At 43.0% G+C, this 16,508-nt stretch overlaps 1 protein-coding gene across 5 annotated transcripts in view; it reads left to right on the forward strand.

The window, feature by feature from the left end:
- LOC121278719 (copine-3-like) overlaps positions 1-16,508 on the forward strand; it is an 88,586-nt gene that overhangs the window by 29,113 nt on the left and 42,965 nt on the right. For all 5 annotated transcript variants that reach the window (XM_041189084.1, XM_041189089.1, XM_041189087.1 and 2 more), the window contains 3 exons: positions 2,754-2,890; positions 3,620-3,799; positions 4,526-4,600. In XM_041189084.1, coding sequence (XP_041045018.1) covers positions 2,762-2,890; positions 3,620-3,799; positions 4,526-4,600 — 384 coding nt within the window. In that variant the 5' untranslated portion in view covers positions 2,754-2,761. The remainder of the gene's footprint in view (positions 1-2,753; positions 2,891-3,619; positions 3,800-4,525; positions 4,601-16,508) is intronic.

Raw genomic sequence — 16,508 nt, forward strand, 5'->3', positions numbered from 1 at the left:
GGTCAGGAGCTGAGTGGCCCCAGTGGAATCCAAACTGGCTGTCAGTGAGCAGGTTATTGCTGAGCAAGTGCTGCTTTTTAGCACTGTTGATGATCCCTTCCTTTACTTTACTGATGATCGAGAGTAGACTGATGGGGCGGTAATTGGCTGGGTTGGATTTGTCCTGCCTTTTGTGAATAGGATGTACCTAGGCAATTTTATACATAACCAGGTAGATACTAGCGTTATAGCTGTATTGGAATAGCTTGGCAAGGTGTATGGCAAGTTCTGGAGCACAAGATCTTAGTACTATTGCCAGAATATTGTCAGGGCCCATAACCTTTGCACTATCCAGTGCTTTCAGCCATTTCTCGATATCACGTGGAGTGAATCGAATTAGCTGGAGACTGGGGATCACCAGAGACTAAGATGGATCGTCCACTCGGCAATTATGGCTAAAGATTGTAGCATTGCTTCAGCCTTGCCTTTTGCGCTGGCATGCTGGGCTCCCCCATCACTGAGGATGGGGATATTTGTAGAGCCTCCTCCTCTAGTGAATTGCTTAATTGTCCACCACCATTTATCACTGGATATGGCAGGACTGCAGAACTTAGATTCGATCCATTGGTTGTGGGATCACTTGGCTCTGTCTATCACTTGCAGCTTATGCTGTTTGGCACTCGAGTAGTTCTGTTTTTTAGCTTCACCTCATTTTTAGGTATGCCTGGTGCTGTTCCTGGCATGCCCTCCTGCACTTTTCATTGAACCAGGGTTGATCCCCTGGCTTGATGGTAATGTACAGTGGGGGATATGCTGGGCTGTGAGCTTTTACAGATTGAGTTTGAGTACAATTCTGCTACCGATGGTGTGCAGCACCTCATGGATGCAGTCGTGAAGAGATATTAATGTCCTATAATGTTATTGAAAATTATTTTAAAAATAGAATTGTAGTTGGGTCTGTGTTGTGTGTGTTTTTGTTTGTCTTAATTGGTTTAAACCAGCTAGTCTGGGTGCTTTGATGCATAATAGTTTTGAGATGTTAATTGGATAAATGTAAGAAGGATAGAAGGTAAAGTGTAAATTTGCATTTGTTGAATAAAACATTCATGAGTGGGAGTAAAGTTTGCACCTAGCTGGAGGACGCCATGCAATGTGTTTATATTTGTAATAAAATTTGGGGGATGAAAATGTTGTTGTTAGAGGATGTTAAAAGCCTCAGGTACCAAAGAAAATTTACATTTAAAGGAAAAGCTGGGTATAAATGCAAAGGTGTGTATGTAAGTAGAGGCAATTAAGATCTAACCAGCCTGTAAGCCTACAACTTGTTTCTGCAAAGGAACCAAATTGCAAGGAACCTCATTTTGAGTTTGTAAGGTCAAATGTGCTTTTGCCTGGTGTCTGTTTAAAGTCTATGGGCTACTGTTGCCTTGATGAAGATTTACCTGGGAGTGATTAATTTGGGGATTTGTTTAAAAGTTATTATGGTAGTAATTTGTAGACAAGTGTATGTGTTTAATTTGTTGTTAAATTAATAAATGTTTAATTCAGCTTTATATAAAAAAATGTCTTGAGCCTCAGTGGTCTAATTCCTGAATTCAGAGCTGCATCTCAAACATACCAATTGAAAATATAGGTTATGGCAATTGTTCAAGTTTCCCTCTGGGGCTTAAACAACTCAGTCTTTACCAACTGCTGTCTCCCCGCCTTCTGCAGACCCAGTCTAGCAGCTATGTCCTTTAGGACTTAGCCAGCTCAGTCAGTAGTGGTACTACCAAGCCACTCTTGGTGATGGACATTGAAGTTCCCCACCCAGCGTACATTCTGCACCCTTGCCACCCTCAGTGCTTCTTCCAAGTGGTGTTCAACATGGAGAAGCACTGAATCAGTGGTAAGTGGTAATCAGCAGGAAGTTTCCTTGTCCATGTTTGACCTGATGCCATAAGACTTCATGGGATCCGGAGTCAACGTTGAGGAATCCCAGGGCAACTCCCTCCTGACTGTATAGCACCTCTGCTGGATCTGTCCTGCTGGTAGAACAGGACATACCCAGGGATAGTGATGTCTGGAACATTATCTGTAAGATATGATTCCGTGGGGATGACTATGTCAGGCTGTTGCTTGACTAGTCTGTGAGACAGCTCTCCCAATTTTGGCTGCTAGGGCATTTCAGAGGGCATTTAGGCCAGACAGGTAAGGATGGTAGATTTCCTTCCCTCAATGCCATTAGACTTTTAATTCCTGATTTTTATTGAATTCAAATTCCACCATCTGCTGTGGCAGAATTCAAACCCTGGTCCCCAGAGCATTACCCTGGGTCTCTGGATTACTAGTCCAGTGACTAGTCCACCAGAACATCTCCTCCCCTAAAATGTGCACATATTAACTGTGTGAAATCCTTTCCTCCTCTGAAATTCATATACCATAAATGGAATTTCTGGCTAATTCTCCCCTTCTAAACCAAAGAACTCTGAAGATAGTTGTAGTACCTCTGCTGCCACTTGGCTAAGAGCAACAAACCCAACATAGACCAGAAATTGAACTTTATATTTATTTATTTTGTATTTTATATGCCCTATTATAAAATATGTTCCTTCGGTTAACCTAGTAACTAATAAGAACAGCGAAGCACAGTAAGTGTTGTTAACGTTGAACTGAATTCTAATTACGTTCAAAAGGCATTACCATGTTTTGTATTCAGCTGTTTTTTTTATTTTTAATAAATAAAACCATAAAATAATTTTATAGCATTCCATGTATTATAATCTGCTTTTCAGGTTAGCAGATGGCAGATTGTGTGAGTAAGGTGGAACTAAGCATTTCCTGCGAAAATCTGCTGGATAAAGATGTTTTCTCTAAATCTGATCCACTGTGTGCACTCCTTCTAAATACTGGTGGAAATCAATGGGTTGAGGTAAGGAAAATCTGTAAGCTATACCTGTGAAAAGCATAATTTATTATTATGGTACTAGTCTCTTGGCATAGAGTGCTAACTGGACAGGGTGATACTGCTCTTGGCTTTTAGCCCTACAATTCAGTAACCATAGAACGTGTTGAAAAATGTCATGATTCATTTGTTTGTTTCTACATCTTTAGACTTTTTTTGTATTTCATTTTCTTACATAATCATTTTTCCACCATTTAACTGAGAGAATATTGATAGAAGAGTGATTTCCTACTCGTACCATTATGCATTAATATTTTTTACACAGCCCTACTCTTGGCCTTTGACAAGTCAATTTGTGCCAAATAATCGGTAGTTAATGCTATGCACTGATATCTGCTAAGAGCTAGTTTGTGATTGGCCATACTTAGTGACTGATACTTTCCTAAACATTTTGTTCCAGATAAAAGAAATATGATTGACATATTACAACACATTTAGAGCTTCTTTATCATTATATTATCCATCTGTGGATTTTGGTTCCTTTGAGCTAGGGTCAGTGTTGCTATGGATAATGTGTCTGACTGTGGACCAGAAGATTGTAACTTGACTCCTACCAGGCTTGAAGATTTCTCTGGCATGGCCAAATGGGTCTCTTCTGTGCTTTAATGACTCCATGACTCTCTTATAATTGAGTTTAGTAAGTAGAAGTTGAAGGAATTATCATTTTGAAGGTTCATTGTCTTTTATCTTTCCTAGATTGGCCGTACAGAAATGGTTAAAAACTGCCTTGACCCAAAATTTTCGAAGAAATTTCTGATAGATTATTACTTTGAGCAAGTACAGAAATTGAAATTTGGAGTTTACGATATTGACAATGAAACTTTTGATCTGGGCGATGATGATTTCCTGGGAGAATTTGAATGCACTCTGGGCCAGGTAAATATAAGTATTTCATTCTTCTGTTTGTTAAGCCACTGAGTGCTCTAGCTGATTCTACAAAGCTGTTTAGTTTGTGTTTTATGGTTCAAGTCACAAAATAGCTTTTTCTTTTACTGTGATCATTGTTATGCACTGTAATAATTTTCATGAATAATTCGTTCATGGTGAAAATGTTTCAAGATATGACATCAATGTGTTGGATTTTATTGTAAATCCCTTCTCTGCCCACAGAAAGCAATACAATGATTATCATGACATTTCTGCATCTATAATGAATTTTGAAAAATACTGAAATCCATCTATCTTAGATACATTGCTGAAATCAGTGACACTTTTCTTTGGCTGATAGCAAAGCTTGCTAATGCTATCTAATAAAGAGGCACAACAAACTGAGGAGGTTTGCAAGGGAACATAAGACAGCCTTGGGGAGTGGGCAGATGAGTGGCAGATGAAACGTAGAGCAGAAAATGGGAAGTTTTGGGAACTGAGGCACTATTGTACAAGTAACTATAACCTGTGTCCTCTTGTCTATATTGATCTGCTTTTGTCATCTTTAAGGCCATCATTGGAGCTGTTTTGAAGTTCATGTGCAGTGCTTGTATTTTAGGTTTAATGTTTGAGGGAAACAAGATCTTTGGCTGATCTGCACAGACTCCTAGCTTTTGTTTCTATACTAATTATTATGATAAACTAATAATGTAAGTTTTTGAATTCTTTTGACAGATTGTCTCCAGCAAGAAGTTAACCAGACCCCTTGTGCTGCATAATGGGAAACCTGCGGGAAAAGGAACAATCACGGTACAGACCCAAACACCTCATGTAGTTAGAGCTTAATGGTAGTCAAATGAACCCTAAAATTGTGATGGTTTGTTGTACCATTGGAAATTCTGCACATTGACAGGCCCAATGTTGACAATTTGGGAAATAATGTGGTGGGGTTAATTTGAGAAGGTTCCCATGTGGTTTCAGGGCAGCTGGAATGCTGAAGAAGGAGCTTTGTTTAGAGCATGTAACTTGGTTGACTTAAGATCCTTACAGGTAATTGCCAGGCAAATCAACAAAGGCAATTTGATTGAGGACACTGTAGTTTCAAAAAGCATATCATGATGACAATCTTTTAAGAAAGCAAGATAGCAATGAGGAAGTGGGGTGATGAATGTAATGTCAGTGTCATTGATTTATAAGGCTGATCAGAGCAAGATGCCAGATTGATATGTGTTTTAAGTTTATTCTGGAAATTTATTGATACTTCAGTCACTGGCATGAGAATATTGGGTATATAATTTGTGTAGCCAAGCTATACCTTGTTTATATTTATGGCTAGGAAAGAGTTCTATACATTAATGTTTACAAATATGAACAAAGCTTTACTTCTGACCCTCAGACTTTTAGATATCATGATTGCCCAATTCATCCAGGCATTTAAGTCAGCCATGTGTAATTAAGAAATCAGAAGTTTTGAACAACCTTCTGTAGACCAGGTTGGCAGTTGTACTCCATGCACTATGTGGCTGCTTCATTGGGGAGCGGTTGGGGGGACGAGGAGTGGATTGCTCTCAGCCACATCTGTTGTGAGATCAGGGTCTGGTTCCAGGTATACAAAGTTACTCTTACACTATTGCAGAGCAGAATGTACTTTGCATTTATATAACAGTATGCTTTAGACAGAGCTATGCAACCCTAGAATCAGTGGATCAGATCAGACCTGCCACATACAATCATAAATGGTGGTAAACAAATAAACATCAGTAAGAGAGGACTTGATGAACATCCCTGCCCTCAATGATGTGGAGGCCAGCATTGTTGTAATATGCCTTTCAAGGATTGCAGAATGACATGACTGGAAAGGAAGTGTGTCACGTGATCTAGTTTTCGTTTCACTTTTTTTTTTAAAGCAGAGCACACACACACACACAAAGCTCTGTTGCTGGTGTCATCAAGCTTTTGCCTCTGTAAATGTTCCGATGCAACAAGTCTCATTAAACAAACCCATAACATATATGCACAATCCCTTAGAGCGATTGTTGCCTTTACATCATTTTTAAAACAAGACATGGTGTGCAGCAGTCATTCCTTCTAAAGAAAATGGTGCTCAGCCTGGCGGCAAGATTGCATGTAGGAACACACAGATTAGTACAGCTCCATTACTTGTGTCATAAAAAAAGATGAATCCTTGAGATTATGCCTCAACCCACAACGTTTAATTTTTAAAAATTTCTTAAATTCATTCATGGGATGTGGGCATCACTGGCTGGGCCAGCATTTATTGCTCATCCCTAGTTGCCCTTGAGAAGGTGGTGGTGAGCTGCCTTCTTGCACCTCTGCAGTCTATGTGGTTTAAGTACACCCACTTTGAAGCTTTGAAATGTTGCCCTTACAAAATAGCCATGTTAGAAGAGTTAAATCTAAGATTTGCAAGATAAGCTTGATGTCAAACATGGCTACTGGTTGGTACATCTCAGAGAAGTCCCAAGAGCTTACTGCATTTCATACCCATTCGGATGCTACTGTTTTCAACGACTTCCTTTCAGGCTGTCTGTTAGCCTGGATCTCTTTCAAGCTCACATGGACTGTATTACATTCACTGTGCCAGGATGCATCTGTATCGCTGATGATATTGCTGCTGTAAGAAAAACAAAGGAAGAACATGACCATAACCTGCACGAATTGAGCAAGTGGCATGTAATGAAGGATTGGTGTTCAACAGTCCGAAATGTTTCATCAATACGCAGCAGATTAATTTCTTCGGTCCTGTTTATTCCAGTGCTGTTTTACGTCCAAATCCAACTAAAAAAGAGTATATTAAAGCCATGCCAACTCTTCAAAATAAGGATGATCTTTGAAGATGTCTAGGTCTCATTAATTTTTCTCCACACGTTCAGTTTTACTCAAAAAACCTTAATCGCTAAGGGAATTGTTGAGAAAAGATGTGCTTTTCCTGTGACATGATGACCACTGATACCTCTTCTGAGACTGAAACAGTCATTATCAGAAGCATTGACATTGCAAATTTATGATCCTAGGGAGATGACTACCCAGGAGAATAGATGCCTTACAGAAAGGGCTGGGAGCATGCATACTACAAGAAGGCAAACCGATTGCATTTGCTTCAAAATCTCTATCATTACACAATCCAACTACACCAACATCAAGTGTGAAACATTAATTAGCTTAAATATTTGGAATCGTGGGTTTTCATACGTATCCATTTGGCAAAAGATTTGTGGTAGAGACTGACCACAAGCCTTTGACCAGCGCACCGTCAAGATTACAATGTCTCTTGATAAAGATTCAAGGTTACGACTGTGAGATTAGGTACAAGCCAGGTAACTTAATGGTCACATCAGATACACTTAACATATTTCCCAACCCGTGAAAACAAAGATATATCATTGGATCTACAAGTTGACTTCATTGATGTCGAACTTAGGGATGTTCTCCAAATTGATCTGGTACATTTAGTGCAACATCTGTGCCAGCAGCTACAAGAAAAAATGGTGAAAGATTCAACATTACAGGAACTGTGGAAAACAACCATTGAAGGATGGCCTGATTCAATCGAGCAGGTTCATGATGTTCTGATCCCAGTTGATGTTACTACTGGACAAGTCAGATCCCAGGGTGGACCCTGACTTGATGGATCCTACCTTTTTATTTTTTGTTTAGAAACATGGAGGGCAGCTACTGAGTGGAGTCACAGCAGTCAGCTGATGAACTTCTAGTGAAAGAATAAAACATTTATTAAACAGAAAAGATGAACTATATTACAATACTCCTTCACCTTGGACTGTACCTTTGCAGATATATACAGATTTGTAAAGATAATACAAGGTTCAAAAGCTACATTATACTCTCGTGTCTGCAGTAAGTACAGAGTCCATGTAAACCAATAGGTGACGTGGTCAGACCCACCACACTGAAACCAAGTGACAAATCCCACTCCAAAAAAGCGCTATAAATCTCCCATCAACTCCCCTCAGATGCTTGTCACACCATGAGCCAACCGGTCTCGCTGATCTCCCATCTTTCACATGGGTGGTTCCAATCTTCACTCTTGAAGAACTCACTTTGGTATCCTCTCCCAAACGATGCTTTCTTTCTGATGCCTTCCTCAAGGGTCCACCTCCAGGCTTTCAGTCTCCTTCCAACGATCCTCTCCCCTGGATCGCCACATGCATTCAAGCTTCATCTTCCATGTACTCTCCCTCGGATACTCATCCATGCCAAAAGAACATCACTGCTTCACATGTCCATAGTAAGGAGTTACCAACCTTTGGCTGTCTCTTCCGATCCCCTGGCTTCTCGCAAGCCCACTTTGCCTTGAGTCTGCTTCCTGCAGCTTTCTCTATTTAATTCAGAGCCTTTCCCTCTACTCCTTCCTTTCAACTCCACGGGATAGGGTCTGTTCCAGATTTCCTGCCCCTGGTCCTTGACTTAGCTGTCATCTTGGGACCTTTTTCCTGTCCCCACTCCCTGGTATTGGTACTTTCTGCACTTCTTTTGGAACTTTCTGCTTTTCTTTTGGGACCTGCTTTCTGCAGTTCCCTCTCCTGTGTCTAGCTCCTGGCACCGCACCTGCTTTCAACTGAACTAAAGCTGCTTTCTTTTTCTGTGTCTCTGTGGGACTCTGTTGCTAGGCAACAGCCTAGTTTTTCCATTTTGTTATAACTTCCCTAAACTACTTCAAGAGTTGTAAAGCCTCATTAGAATGCAGGTATGCAAACAAAGCCACAGAATTGCAGGAAATATTCCCCAGAGAAAAACTCTAAATGAAACTGGACTCCGGTTCCATCCTTGAAACCCACAAGTTTTAAAAAAATAAAATAAACTTAAAGCTATATCTTGTTTCAAACACCCACAAATACAAATATAACTTACTTAAACCTACCTCTAGTTCCTAACAATGAAATGTGAGACCATTTTGGCCTTGCGTGGATGAGCTATCTCCTGGGGAGTCATCATACCGGAATCTTTGTGACTTGATATTCTTCAACAACTTCTTCATTTACACATTGGCATAGGTCAGACGAGAACGCTTGCAAGAGAGTCAGGCTATTGGTCAGGTACGAATAATGACATTGAAGTCATTATCAAGAAGTATGAGGCATGTCCAAGAGCATATGCCAGATCACAAAGCACCATTGATCCCACATGAAGTTCCTACCCATCCTTGGTACAAAATTGCATCTGACCTCTTTCAAGTCATGGCACTGACTTCATTATCATTGTCAACGAATTTACCAAGTACCCCATAATTCAACAATTAAATAGTAAGTTGAGCAGAACTGTTGCACCGACTTAACATGCTATTTTCAGTTTCTTTGGTGTTATTAGAGAGGTCATTACGGATAATGGTTAACAATTTATTGGGAAGCCATTTCAGGATACGTGTGAGAAGTGGAATATTGATTACACTGCTTCTTCTGATTACCCTAGATCTAATGGCCTAGCTGAATCAATGATTCACATGGGGAAATCCCAATTCTCAAATGTAGTCAGACCAAGCAAGAGCTACACATAGAATAGATGCATTTAACGTTTTAATTACAAGCAGAGGTCATGTTCGGCTGATCGTTGCATACCAATCTATTGCCTTTTACCCATTCTACTCTGAGAAACTAGAGAACAACTTTTAAAACTGCAAGATAAGATGCCCAGTGTGCACGATTAAAATGCGGGTACAGAATTACTAAGTTTACAGTTGGGACAACAAGGTTGTATCCAGGATCCCACAGATGTATGTGGCAACCAGCCCAAGTGGCAAGGATTTGTTCAGAACTAAGATCCTGTGAAGCCATTATACACAAAGGCATTGAGGACAAGATCCCAAATGCAATCGGGAAGGATATCCAAGATTGACAATCCCACAGATCACTATAACCAATTAAAGAAACTTCCAGACAAGGTTACCATTACAAGATCTGGATGTACTAGCAGAATACCTCTATTCTTTAGAGACTCATGGATTCATGTGTCCTATACACTGATTGTAATGTTAACTAAACATGAGCATACGTTGTAAATAGTTATACTTCTTTAGAAGGTGGGAAAATATCTTTAAAACGAAAGGAGGATGTTGTAATATGCCTTTACAGAATGGTAGCATGACATCACCACAATGGAAGTGTGTCATGTGATCCAGTTTTAGTTTCACTTTTGCTTTTACGCAGACTGCACAGCTCTGCTGCTGGTGTCTTCAAACTTTGTGGGTAGAATTTTCCCCCTGTTAGGGCGGTTGTGCGGGGGCAGGCACACACCTGATTGATGCCCCTGATCCGGTCTGTGCCACCATTTTACGTGGGCGGGCCAAGTAAGCCCAGCGTGATGCGCACCCGGAAGCGCTGTGTGCTCCCTGTGTGGGTGGGGGGTTCCCTGAGTCGGGAGTACGCTCTTTCACACATGTGTGCACAGAGATGCCTCGGAGTTAAGTTTTAAGTTCAAAAAATTTTGATAAAACAAAAATTTTAAGATGCCCCCTCGTGACAATGTCACATGAGCTGGGACATGTCAATGAACTTTAATGAAAAAATGTATTTAATTTATAAACCCTTCAAGAAACCTCATCCCGCCTTTGGATGAGGTTCCATGAAAAATACGAAAGCCGCCTGGGCTCTTTGCCTGCCCGCCTACCTTAAGGTTGGACAGGCAACTTTCTCAAAAGGCTTAATTAATTCATTCATGGCCTTAACAGGCCTTTGACAGTTTGGCGGGCGTGCAGCCGACTTGGCTGTGCGCCCACTGAACTGAAAATCTAAATGATGCGTGGTGACGGGACACATGCCTGATGTCACCCCACATCATTTTACACCTCGGCAAGCGGGCCCCGCCCCCACTTGCCGAGCCGAAGATTCAGCCCTATGTTTTTATTGCGGGATGTGGGTGTTGCTGGCTATGCCAGCATTTATTGACCTCCCCTAATTTCCCTTGAGAAGGTGGTGGTGAGCTGCCTTCTTGAACCGCTGCCGTGGGTGTAGGTGCACCCATAGTGCTCTTAGGGAGGAAGTTCCAGGATTTTGATTCAAGAGACAGTGAAGGAACAGCGATATATTTCCAAGTCAGGATGGTGAGTGGCTTGGAGGGGAACTTCCAGGTCCCAGGTCGTGTTCCCATGTATCCGCTGTCCTTGTCCTCCTAGACGAGAGTGGCCATGGGTTTGGAAGGTGCTGCCTAAGGAACTTGGTGAGTTTCTCTAGTGCATCTTGTGGATGCTACACACTGCTGCTACTGTTCATCAGTGATGGAGGGAGTGAATGCTGTTGGATGGGGAGCCAATCAAACAGACTGCTTTGTCCTGGATGGTGTCAAGCTTTTTTAGTGTTGTTGAAGCTGCACTCATCCAGGCAAGTTGAGAGTGTTCCATCACATTCCTGGCTGTTGCCTTGTAGTTGGTGGACAGGCTTTCGGGAGTCAGGAGGTGAGTTACCTGCCACAGGATTCCTAGGCTCTGACCTGCTCTTGTAGCCACAGTATTTATTTGCCTAGTCCTGTTCAGGTTCTAGTCAATGGTAACCCCCAGGATGTTGCTAATGGGGAATTCAGTGATGGTAATGTCTTTGAATGTCGAGGACTGATGGTTAGGTTCTCTCTTGATGGAGATGGTCATTGCCTAGCCCTTGTGTGGCTCAAATATTACTTGCTACTATGGTGGCTTAGTGGTACGATCACTGGACTGGTAATCCAGTGACCCAGGGTTCGCATCCCACCACAGCAGATGTTGGAATTTGAATTCCAATAAGAATCTTGAATTAAAAGTTTAATGATGATCATGAAACCATTGCCAATTGTCATTAAAAACCCATCTGGTTCACTCATGGAAATCTGCCATCCTCACCTGGTCTGGCCAACACGTGACTCCAGATCCACAGTGTTATGGTTGACTCTTAAAGGCTCTCTGAAATGGCCTAGCAAGCCACTCGGTTGTACTAAATTGCTACAGAGCCAATACCACTCTGGGTATAAAAACAAAAAACTGTGGATGCTGGAAATCCAAAACAAAAACAGAATTACCTGGAAAAACTCAGCAGGTCTGGCAGCATCGGCGGAGAAGAAAAGAGTTGACGTTTTGAGTCCTCACGACCCTTCAACAGAACTAGGTGAATCCAAGGAGAGGGGTGAAATATAAGCTGGTTTAAGGTGTGGAGGGGGGTGGGGCGGTGTGGTTGTAGGGACAAGCAAGCAGTGATTGGAGCAGATAATCAAAAGATGTCACAGACAAAAGAACAAAAGAACACAGAGGTGTTGAAGTTGGTGATATTATCTAAACGAATGTGCTAATTAAGAATGGATGGTTGGGCACGCAATGTATAGCTCTAGTAGGGGTGGGGGGGGGGGCATAAAAGATTTTAAAATAATGGAAATAGGTGGGAAAAGAAAAATCTAAATAAATTATTGGAAAAAAACAAAAGGAAGGGGGAAGAAACAGAAAGGGGGTGGGGATGGAGGAGGGAGTTCAAGACCTAAAGTTGTTGAATTCAATATTCAGTCCGGAAGGCTGTAAAGTGCCTAGTCGGAAGATGAGGTGCTGTTCCTCCAGTTTGCGTTAGGCTTCACTGGAACAATGCAGCAAGCCAAGGAGAGACATGTGGGCAAGAGAGCAGGGTGGAGTGTTAAAATGGCAAGCGACAGGGAGGTTTGGGTCATTGTTGCGGACAGACCACAAGTGTTCTGCAAAGCGGTCGCCCAGTTTACGTTTGGTCTCTCCAATGTAGAGCTCTCCCCCCACCCCCACCCCACACCTTAAACCAGCTTATATTTCACCCCTCTCCTTGGATTCACCTAGTTCTGTTGAAGGGTCATGAGGACTCGAAACGTCAACTCTTTTCTTCTCCGTCGATGCTGCCAGACCTGCTGAGTTTTTCCAGGTAATTCTGTTTTTGTTTTCAACACCTTGGTGTTCTTTTGTTCTTTTGTCCGTGACATCTTTTGATTATCTGCTCCTATCACTGCTTGCTTGTCCCTACAACCACACCCCCCCTCCACTTCTCTCCCCCCACCCCCACCCCACACCTTAAACCAGCTTATATTTCACCCCTCTCCTTGGATTCACCTAGTTCTGTTGAAGGGTCATGACCCATCACTCTGGGTATACCTACACCACAGGGACTGCAGCGGTTGAAGAAGGCAGCTCACCACCACCTTCTGAAGGGCAGTTAGGGATGGGCAATAAATGCTGGCCGAGCCAGCAATACCCACATCCCATAATTTAATTTAAAAAAAAAAGCTTAAGCCTGGATATTGTCCGGGTTGGACATGGACTGTTTCAGTCATGAAGGTTGCTGAACATTGTGCAATCATCAGCGAACACCCCCACTTCTTTCCTGCCGTTGGAAGGAAGGTTACTGATGAAGCAGCTGAAGATGGTTGCGGCAAGGACACAATCCTGAGGAATTCCTTCAGTGATGTCCTGGAGCTGAGATGACTGACCTCCAACAACCACAACCATCTTCCTTTGTGCTAGGTATGATTCCAACCAGTGGTGAGTTTTCCCCCTGACTTCCATTGACTCCAGTTTTGCTAGGGCTCCTTGATGCCACACTTGGTCAAATGCGGCCTTGATGTCAAGGCAGTCACTCACCTCACCTCGGGAGTTCAGTTCTTTTGTCCATGTTTGCACTAAGGCTGTAATGAGATCAAGAGCAGAGTGGCCCTGGCGGAACCCAAACTGGGCGTTAATGAGCAGGTTATTGCTAAACAAGTGCCTTTTGGTAGCACTGTTGATGACCCCTTCTTTTACTTTACTGATAATGGAGAGTAGACTGATGGGGCAGCAATTGGTCAGGTTGGATTTGTCCTGCTTTTTTGTACGGAACATACCTGGGCAATTTTCCACATAGCCGGGTAGATGCCAGTGTTATAGCTGTACTGGAACAGCTTGGCTAGGGGCACAGCAAGTTCTAGAGCAAAAGACTTCAATCCCATTGCCGAAATATTGTCAGGGCTCATAGCCTTTTCAGTATCCAGTGCCTTCAGCCATTTCTTGATATCACGTGGAGCGAGTTGAATTGACTGGAGACTGGCACCTGTGATGCTGGGGACCTCCGGAGGAGGCCAAGATGGATCATCCACTTAGCATTCTGGCTGAAAATTTGTAGCAAATGCTTCAGCCTTGTCTTTTGTACTGATGTGCTGGGCTCCTCCATCATTAAGGATGGAGATATTTGTGGAGCCTCCTCTTCCAGTGAGTTGTTTAATTGTCCATCACCATTCACAACTGGATGTGGCAGGACTGCAGAGCTTAGATCTAATCCGTTGGTCGTGGAATCACTTAGCTCTGTCTACCACTTGCTGTTTGGCACGCAAGTAGTCCTATGTTGTGGTTTCACCAGTTTGACCCCTCATTTTTAGGTATGCCTGATGCTGCTCCTGGCATGTCCTCATGCACTCTTCTTTGAACCACGGCTGATCGGTGGTAATGGTAGAATGGGGGATATGCCAGTCTGTGAGGTTACAGATTGTGGTTGAGTGCAATTCTGCTGCTGATGGCCCACAGCGGCTCATAGATTCCCAGTCTTGAGTTGCTAAATCTATCCCATTTAGTACGGTGGTAATGCCACACAACACAATGGAGGGTATCCTCAATGTGAAGATGGGACCTCATCTACATAAGGGCTTATGCGGTGGTGACTCCTACCGATACTGTCATGGAGAGATGCAGGCAGGTTGTTGAGGATGAGGTCAAGTACGTTTTTCTGTCTTGTTGGTTCCCTCGCCACCTGCCACAGACCCAGTCCAGCTGCTATGTCCTTTTGGGTCTTGGCCAGCTTGGTCTGTGGTGGTGCTCTTGAGCCACTCTTGGTGATGGACCAAGTTCCCCACCCAGAGTGCATTCTGTGCTCTTGCCACCCTCAGTGCTTCCTCCAAGTGGTGCTCAACATGGAGGAGTACTGATTCATCAGCTGAGGGAGGTGCAGTACGTGGTAATGTGCAGGAGGTTTCCTTGCCTACGTTTGACTTGATGCCATGAGACTTCATGGGGTCCAGGGTTGATGTTGACTACTCCTAGGGTAACTCCCTCCCGTTGTGCCACCACCTCTGCTGGGTCTGTCCTGCCGATGGGACAGGACATACCCAGGGATGGTGATGATGGTGCCTAGGACATGATCTATAAAGTATGATTTCATTAGTATGACTATGTCAGGCTGTTGCCTGACTAGTCTGTGAGATGACTCTCTCAATTTTGGTATAAGCCCCAGATGTTAGTAAGGAGGGCTTTGCATGGTTGCCCGGGCTGGGTTTACTGTCGTTTCTGGTGCCTAGGATGATGCTGTATGGTCTGTCCGGTTTCATTCCTTTTTATTGGCTTTTTAGTGGTTCGATACAACTGAGGGGACATTTAAGGGTCAACCACATTGCTCTGTGGGTCTGGAGTCCCATGTAGGCCAGAAGGTAAGAAGATGGATTTCCTTCCCTAAAGGATATTAGTGAACCAGATGGGTTTATACAACAATTGACAATGGTTTCATCGTCATCATTGGACTTTTAATTCCAGACTTTTATTCAGTTCAACTTGTTGTGGGATTTGAACCCGGGTCCCCAGAGCATTACCCTGATTCACATCGTTACCAATCCAGTGGCAATACCACTATGCCACCACCACTGTAGGAATGTTCCCATGCGGTTAATTTCAATAAATGAATCCACGTGTTTGCACAATCCCTTACGAGCGATTGGCACCCTTATATCATTATAAAAATATGATAAGCATGTGAATGCAAAATACAAGACTGAAGTCATTTGCATTAATCTTCAGATGGAAGTACTGAGTGGATGATCCATCTTTGCCTTATGAGCTCCTCAGCATCAGTTTTCAACTGATTTGATTCACTTCATGTGCTATCAAGAAATAGCTGAAGTTACTGGGTATATCAAATGCAATGGGCCTTGGCAACATCCTGATTGTAGTACTGAAGATGTGTGCCACAGAACCAGCTGCACCTCTACCCAAGCGCAATGTGGAAAATAGCCCAGGCATGCCGTGTCCATAAAAAGCAGGTCAAATCCAACCTGGTCAATTACCCCATCAGTCTAAATGTTGGAAGGTGTCAGTGACAGATTGGACAATGTTATCAAGCGACACTTACACAGGAATAACCTGGGCCAGAATTTTACGCTGGTTGTGCAGAATTTTACGTCTGGTGCGTATCCTGAGGTCATCGTGCACTCGTGCAATATTTTGCTTGGCAGGCGCATGCAGCAGTCGGAAGCGTGCCCGCAGGCAATTAAGCTCATTTAAAGAAGCAATTGAAATCGATTTTACGTAGCACATCCACTTTGGCCCATCTGCCAACTGTAAATCGGTCAGCCAGCCTTTACATTTTCATTGCAACCTTGATTCAGGGCGGGATGAAATTTCAGGGGTGAAATATAATAAATAAGATGTTTTTTGGGTTCTGCTGTCAGGTGCTTGAATGTGCTGCATTGACACAGTTTGGTGCATTTTTTTTCTTGTCATTTAATCTGTCCAGGCCTGCAGCTCCCTCAGGCAGCTCCATAGCAGCTGTCTGCCTTCAGGGAGCTCGCTAGAAGTGCCCACTTGCACTTTCACTTCTGTCAGTTGCCACCCTAACTTTCCTGGGGGCTGATTGCGGGCGGAAGTGCGTTTCACATCCGCTTCTGGGCCCGCTGATCGCACGCGCTCGACGAATGTAAGATTCAGGCCCTGCTCACTGATGCTTAGTTTGTGTTCTGCCAGGGAGAATCTATTCCT

The sequence above is a fragment of the Carcharodon carcharias genome, chromosome 6 (genome assembly GCF_017639515.1).
Source record: "Carcharodon carcharias isolate sCarCar2 chromosome 6, sCarCar2.pri, whole genome shotgun sequence".
Taxonomy (NCBI): domain Eukaryota; kingdom Metazoa; phylum Chordata; class Chondrichthyes; order Lamniformes; family Lamnidae; genus Carcharodon; species Carcharodon carcharias.